Source organism: Rhyacophila brunnea, unplaced genomic scaffold (assembly GCF_057557595.1).
Source record: "Rhyacophila brunnea isolate RB1 unplaced genomic scaffold, BYU_Rbru_1.0 scaffold_2, whole genome shotgun sequence".
Lineage (NCBI taxonomy): Eukaryota > Metazoa > Arthropoda > Insecta > Trichoptera > Rhyacophilidae > Rhyacophila > Rhyacophila brunnea.
In genome coordinates this window covers 6,367,212-6,375,640 of record NW_028232859.1, presented here as the reverse complement: position 1 = coordinate 6,375,640, position 8,429 = coordinate 6,367,212, and the positions used below count along the sequence as shown (strand labels likewise).

General features: G+C 33.1%; 1 protein-coding gene across 1 annotated transcript; it reads right to left on the bottom strand.

Annotated features, from left to right (window-relative positions):
• Positions 1-1,838: 1,838 nt before the first annotated feature.
• Trmt6 (tRNA methyltransferase 6 non-catalytic subunit) lies at positions 1,839-6,311 on the bottom strand. The gene is made up of 2 exons (XM_085947102.1): positions 4,796-6,311; positions 1,839-2,456 (listed from the first exon to the last, which is right to left on the bottom strand). The coding sequence occupies exons 1-2, from the start codon at positions 6,146-6,148 to the stop codon at positions 2,376-2,378; spliced, it is 1,434 nt and encodes a 477-aa protein (XP_085803228.1). The 5' UTR covers positions 6,149-6,311; the 3' UTR covers positions 1,839-2,375.
• Between the last annotated feature and the right edge of the window lie 2,118 nt (positions 6,312-8,429).

Genomic DNA, 8,429 nt, shown 5'->3' with positions numbered 1-8,429 from the left:
AACTACTTAATGCTGTCTTATTTGTTCTAATTGAAATAAAAAAAATATTTTTTATAAGTGTTACCAATATGAATGAAAGACTGTTGAAATAAGAAACACAACTTAAATAAAAAAAAATATTACTTAAATACCTACACCTGCAAGAAAGTTATTTCAATGGGAAGGATGTATTTGTTTCTTATTTTTCTTCATTACAGTTTTAGCATCAACTTCAACTTTAGTTACTTTTAATCGCAGTGAGTTTGATATATCCAATTTATTTCGGTATTTAGTTTTAACCATAGCTGAAAATCCGCCCTCACATAGATAAGAGGTAGTAACAGGCAAGGATAATTATCAGCAACTGAGAGCCAGAATTTCGTTAACTGTTTACGATTGAAACTATTTTTCAGTGACGTATCTTCTGATAAATCAATGAGTTCTTCACTTGCTTTTGTTGACATACTAGTTTGTTTAGTTTATTTCAATTTTTAGGAATTATAAATAGCTGAATGAAATATCAAATTTATCACTTCCTATTTTTTTTTCATGTATACATACGGTGGCGAGAGCCCACTCAATATTCGCTCGCGACCCACTGGTGGGTCGCGACCCATAGTTTGGGAAACCATGGTCCAGACAATTAGGTAATATTGCGTTAGAATATACACATATTGTAATACATACTGTGATCTGTAAATTTGTATTTCGTTATATTCGGTTGATCTAAAAATGGCTTGAGATTCCGGATTCCTAAATTCGGTGTATTTTGTATAAAATTTATTTACTTTTCTGAATTTCGGCACCTGATAAAACTTTCTATTAATTTTCTTAGTCAAAAGTTTGAAGCTCAGAAATCATACTACATCATGGGAAGTCTTACAAAACTTACATAATGCAGTCAACGTTTAATCTTCATTTAATTATTGTGCTAACAGGTGTTCTTATTCAATAAAATCTAGTTAGATATAATATGTACTCATTTTTTTAACGTTAAACAAATAAATTTTTAATACAAGACTGTTGATTATTATTTTAGTCCTGTTTTACCTTTCTTCAGTTGGGTTAACAAGCCTTTCAAATTTGATGCTGCAAACTACTGTCCAACAAGATTTTCTTGGCTACGTGTTAAAACTATGAACTAACAAACTCCTCCCATTTATAACCGCACTTCGATTGAAGCGCCTTCCGGTTAGCGACGAGTTGTCCACATGTTAAAACTGTGAACTAACAAGCTCCTACTTTTAACCACACTAGCGACTTCCGGTTATTGCCTAGATCTTCTCGTCGGACAGTAGACAAATCAACTTCTTGTATCCTCCATCCTTAAATATGTATATCTTCATTCAATTCATTCGTATGAGGTTTGATAGTTATGACAAAACTAGTCATAGTTTGAAAGGCCCCGAGTGAAATACAAGTGATGCAATATATTGTTGATGTAAGTACAATCCACATAAGCAACCGTAACAATACTCACATTAGTCCATGAATCCTGTGCACTGGAAGGAATCACGTCTGCGCACATTCAAGATTAAATCGTTCTACTGTATTCATAATTGTCTCGTCTAGTTAAATAGGTTCTTGTATTGAGTTAGAGTAGAAATAAAATAAGGCCACCTCTAAACTAAACCTTTGGATTAAAATTCTGCAAAGTAACTAGTTTGATCCAGAGCATGGACACAATCGATTGGGTGAATCGATATCAAACATTCTTAGTAAAAAAGTCTTACAACAACCTGTATTATAGGCTTGAGTGGTTCAGCAAGGTCAGAAATTGTAGTTGCTGGCTCACATGAACTGACTGAATCCTAGGAATGCTTGCACCGAAGGAAAGTGTGTAATATGTAATGCAGGTGTTTTGTTTCAAGTAGTATATTCAAATTGATAATATACATTTATATTTTTCAAATGACTTACAGCAAAAAAATTACACTTACCTACTATTAAATAAAAAAATATTGGCATGTCAAGAATAGTTACGTTGCCAGTCTCTCGGTTTGAAGGCAAATATAAAGTGATAAAAATTTCTTTGACATACAGGCGAAATATAAAAATAAAATTACAAACCGACCCATCTTTCATTATTTTACTGATAGAAAAAAATACTAGAATGTTTTTCGAGGTTGGCCCTGGGTTTCACGACATTTGGTAAAAAAATATGAAACTAACTATAATGCAAAAATGGTCAATTAGTACATCTTTTGGCCATGAGGTTGTCAAGATAAGCAATCCTGTGATTAAAAATTTTTCACTTTTTCATAGCTCGGTGCTGAATAATTTATAATAATTTCATCATTATTATTTTTTTTTACTGCCTCAGCTAGCAAATCAGTGTTATCATCGACCCCTTCGGTGAAATTTATATGAACACAGTTACAGAACTGGCAACCAGATTATTGTACTATCCATCCAGTTAGTAAATAGCCGCTGTTTCCTTGCATCAACACGTCAGGATGTGTTCTGTTAGGCAATACCTGAAATAAAAAAGTCAACATAAAGAAATGGAGAAGTATAAAAAAAAACAAAAAAACAGTCTATTTGGTATATTGGAATGTATAGTTAGGGGCGCACGGAAAATTAACTGTCATAGACAGAAAAATGAAAAACAAGTTATATGTCAATTCCAGGATTTTTTTAACTTGCTGTTTATTTTTATGTTGCTGCATTATTCAGGAATAGATGAAGGGAAAAATTCACTAATGTAGCTGATATTTTAATTGGCTATAAACTCGAAATTTTAAAAATTACAAAGGAAACACTCCAATCTGCACTATCAAATCGTCAGCGAATGCAGAACTATTCTAACTCGCATTTGAAATATTTTACAAGTGTGTTTTGAAACATCCTATTTAAGTTATTTATTATTTATATAGACACATTTATGCATCATTATTTTCATCAATAGTTTTACTAAAATATGATGTAAACATTTATATAAATAATAAATGATTTAAGTAGGTTGTTTCAAAGAAAAAATGTGAGTTTGTTTTTTCAAATGTGAGTTAGAATAGTCGGCATTCAGCTGACGAAATGTTATTTGTGGTGAAATACAGAATCGCTCAATACACGATTATTGTTTCATAGCATCATTGATGACAATTAACGTTCTTCAATATCTCAATGACTAGGTAATTGTTATTATTTTGAAATAGCTTCTGAATGATGGTTTGGAACTAATATTGACAATAAAAATTGGAAATATATATGACAAACATCCAGGGTCAATGCAATGGATGTGGCACACACGGGGAACAATACCAAGAGGCGGTTGAACACTCAATAATTCAAGCTAAGGTCTTATATATGTTACGCCGAATGTGCGAAATTGAATATTACATGAAATGGGCAAAATTTTGCTTAAATCATGAAAAATGCAAGCCCGTTGCCTTATTCATGAATTAGACAAAATATCTGAAGAGTGCGTGAATTCGGCAGTAATTTTTCTGCCTAGTTCATGTATTGGACAAATTAGATAGTAGCGCTACGGTGGTATTTTTTGCAGCTAAACGAAATGTATCAAATGCTCATGCATTGGTCAAAATGTACATATATTATCTATGGTCAAAATAGATGATCACGCTCCGGTGGTGTTTTTTGCAACTAATCAAACTAAACAAATGTGTCAAATGTCATTGATTATAATATAAAAATATACCAATCAATAACTACAGTGACATTCATATCCATTTACTATGCGCAAAAAAAATCTAGAACTATAATATGATAACGGAAGAATTTTATTGAAAAGTATTTTCGCGATTTGATTCGTGCTTGGGTATCAAACGTGCAATGGTCGATTGAATGTTTGCGATAGTTTGTTGACACTTGATAGCTAACCTCAAAATGGACATTCAGTTAAATAATTTAATTCAGAATTACAAAACCTAATCTAACCTAATAATATTATATTATGTCCAATTATAACTAATAAAACCACCCGTATTAAATTTACTTTTTCTTCTGTCATGTTGACAGTTCAAGAATTCCATACCCTGGCGAATTCATGTACTCAGCAGAAAATTTACCTAATTCATGAATAAGGCAACAGGCTTGACTATTACATATATTAGCCAAAATTTTGCCCATTTCATGTAATAGTTAATTTCGCACATTCGGTGTAACATATACAAGTATGAATATATACGTCAGTCTAAATATAATTAAAATTTGAATTATTGAAGTGTGTGAAGTTAACAATACGTAATTTATGATGGTTACTTGTGTATCAGCCTAGTAACGAATGATTATCTCGTACAGTTAATCATTCTGCTTGTGATATAATCTCAATTCTAATAGATTTAAGTTATGTACTATTCCATTTGAGTCGTCTTTTACGACCCAGGTTTCGCTTTTCGGCATCTTCGGGCACTGTGTACACTCACCAAAAGGCAAATAAACACTGACAATGAATACTATTAACTCTAACTTATATAACCAATCAATACAATAAAGTAGGTAAAAACTCCCTATCAAGTCAAGTGTCACAATAAAAAATATAACAAACGATACCCGGGTCGCAAAAAACGATTCAAAAATGGAATAGTACAAAATTTAAATCCATTAGAATTTAAATTCCATCAAGAACCATCGGTCGATAGTATTAATATTATAATATAATCTCAGTCTATACAGACATACTGGAGTAAAATGTCTAAGTGTGTAAAGCTGGCTTACTCGTGTGTCGCTGATAAATTAGCAAGATTTTTTGAATAGCCCATATGGAGCGGAATTATACTTTCGCACATTGGCGGCTGGACTCCTCGCTAATGCCATGGTTGCACCATAGGCATAGGAAAGTAAAATAAACAAATACCTGATATCCCCTAGTCCAGGAGTGAGTCAATTTCACTCCTGTAACGTAGTTGAGTTTTCTCATGGTAATGTAGCATTCCTGCAATGGCTCCTGGTAGTTATGGAATATAACGAATGGTTTACTGCAGCCCACAAACGGAGAGAGACATTTGAATATATTTAACGGGTGCTCTTTCGCCACAATAATTAATGAGTCCATTTTTTTTCGCAATACGTTGGACGCTTTTTCATTTTCAATCTCCCATTTTGGAATTTTTGGCAGTACAGTTTCCTCAATAGTAAGTATTCCTTTATCGGTATCATTATCACCAACTTTTTGCATTTTATTTGCATTATCGTCGCCATTGATATCAGAATTTGTCCTTTTCCTTTTACCGTTATTAAAATCATCAGAATTTACCATAGTTACATCTAACATTTGAAGAGTATCTGTATCAGTTTGTTTCACTTGTAATGAACTTGCATCAGAGACAACATTTTCCTCTAACTTTTCAATGGACTCCAAGTCAACTTCAACACCACCATTTTCCGATGCTTTATTTTGATAATAATGTCTTAGAACTGAATACAAATTAACAGACAAGCAACGGTCAAGGTGTTCTTCTTTAAAATTCATGGCCAACAATGCTTGTTTTTGAGCAGAATTGCCAGGATGCATGTGAATAAGCTGTCCTTCTGTATTGGAGCCGATGGAATTTAGAATAGCCGCCGATACTAGACCATTGGTTCCAGAATCATATAACAAATGATTACCAACACTGCTCACATTGGCATAAGCCAGCAGTTGTGCCAAAGTGTCGGATCTGACACCCAAAACTTTACCTGGATCTTGCCTATACATAACGTCAGAAATTAATCGTATAGTAGGCTTCCTGATTTGCAAAAATTCGTAATACTTTTTCTGCTTCTTCTTTAAATATTTTTCCTGAGAATATTCTGTTTTCGAATTAAAAGTGTTTGAATTTGACACCAGGGTACCCACAATGTCTGTGGAGCTTAAAGAGTTATCCCTCAAGGCTACTATTTGATCGGTGGTTAATTTCTGCGATGTGCCATCGTCTGTTATATTTCTGTTGTCTTTTCCGGACTCAGCAATGTTTAAGTTGTCTTTCAAGCTAAAAGCGGAATCATCAGCCACTTCCAAAGTGCAAGTTCTATTCCTCCCTTTACCTTTAGGAACCATCTTGAATGTCGTATAATATTTGCAGTTTTCTATATTTGCCAATTCAACTTGTTCTTTTCCGAGGCTGGCGCTGGAGGTTATGCTTCCGAATTTATGTAGTTTTGTATACTCTTGGCGCTGTATGATAACATATTGACCCAATTTAATAACATCATCACCAGTTGCGTCCATTTTAGATTATCGAGATATTTTTTTTTATTTATTTTGAATTATAACAAGTGCAGAAGATGCATGCACTTGCAACAAACGCAATAAAAATTCCTTGTCAGTAGTTGCCCGTACTTCGTAACCTCCTTACCATGTGCGTCAGGTGCGTCAAAAATATGACAACGACAAACGTCAAAATAAACCCAATGAAACCTAGTGTTGCCGTTGTTTAATTCATAGACTTACTTTGTTTAAATTGTAGCGTGGATAAAAGTAGACCATAAAGTCGAAAATAATGGATACTTTAACAAAATGTACTAATTTACCTACTTTTATGTACTTGAATACCCATTTGAAAAAATCTAATTGATTTATTATACTTCACAAACATATCACGGCCTACCTAAATTCGGTAACAAAACGAACCACAATTTTAAAATACGTTATAGGATTAGTAACTATCTCCGAGTAAATACAGGGCTCGAAAAGAACCTAGCGCATCGGAGTGCCGTTCCAGTTCGTAAAATCCCAAAACTTATCGCTCCGTCTCGTGGACATATTAATTTGACCGTTTGAGCTAGATATGCGTATAATATAAAAATCTAACAAACTTATTTCTATAAAATACACATACAACTAAATAACTAGGTAGGTAGGTAGGTATGTTAATATTTTCGTAAAATTATCGAGAACACCGGTTCATAAAATATTCTGTTTCGAACGCTGGGTATAAAACAAAATAAGATTTATTATTTCAAATAAGTAAATTTACAGTCAAGTGATGGTACGCATCTGGTGTACCAATTTTAGGATTGTATTGGGGAAATAATTTTTGTATGGGGCTCAAAAAGCAATGCCATCTACAATAAATTATTATCCTACATCGATGAAGCAAATAATTGTCTGTCAAGTGAGCAAATAAAAGTACCAAGAACTATTTTTTTTATTATGCAGCATATTATTTCTATTACATCTTCAGAATGCAAACTTTAATCAGCCGACGGAATGGGGTGAGATAAGTACCTACCTAGTTGTATATTATCAAAATATGCGACTATCGAATCTACTGCAATCTCTGCAAATATGGCTGCAATTTGTGAATAATAATCAACATTTTTGGGAAACTTTAACAAGGACCTATCATGTTAATTTGGCGAATGCCCTTTGCGTCTGTGTCATAGGCCTTGTCCAGATGGCGCGATTTGACTCACATGCAAAAACTAGCCAGCATTCCAGGTACATGTGACCTCATTGAGCCGTCCGCACCTACTCGCGGCGTGTCATCTGTCGCGCGACAAGGACAAGCACTCGCTAGATTCTCGACGTTTTTATCGCCATTCCAAAAAGAATTACGACCGCTTCAAGCTAAAACGACAGTTTTACGGCCATTTAAAATTAAATTATGTCACATAGGTTGTACAATTTCGAGAATATATCTTGCTAGCGTGTTTGCTGATATTAAATCTTAGGAGCTTGAAAAATGTATTAGGTACGTCACACTGCCAAATGAAACGAGTTATATGGACGTAGCACACATTTGGTACTAATTGACAAGGCCGCTTGTAAAAGAATAATATTCTATATTTATTATTAACGGTAAATTGGAGATACACTTTTTAAATAAAACCTATGGTATTTTGGTTTTCCCTCAAAATAAACCTATGAATCGTTTTTTCTTGATTCTAAAAATTCACAAAAAGTAAACAGTGGCGCTTTTGCAACTAGACCCTTCATATGCTATTTAGGTATTATGTACGATTGTGATATTTTCAGCCATTATGATCATTAATTAAATGTTTGATAGAATCAAGAAGAAAGCGAAATATTCATTTTGAACATATTTGGACTCAATTCAGTAGATATGTATCTACTATAATTATTAAAAGAAGTTTTATAAGTAGAGGATGTAAGATGCCTTTGAATTTAATTATGTCTATCGTTCCAACTTCGAATTTCGTTTAATTTTAGTTTTTGGCGGAAGATCATAATACTAATTTAAATATTAACGTACAATATTTACTGTCGACGTAAGTAGGAAACATCTGTATGTTATATTATGAATTCATGTTTAGATAAGCGCATAATCTAAACTATTTAAATAAATAGGTACATACATTATGTACATATTATTATTTATTATGTTTTAATTATCCACATGTGTTTGACCTTTGTGAAAAAGTTATTATCAGCCACAGATAGTGCCATGGTCGTTGTTTTATAATGTTAAGGATGAAGGTCCAGACCAATATACATAATTTGGCCGCAAACAAATAATTACATATATATAATATTTTATAAACTTTTG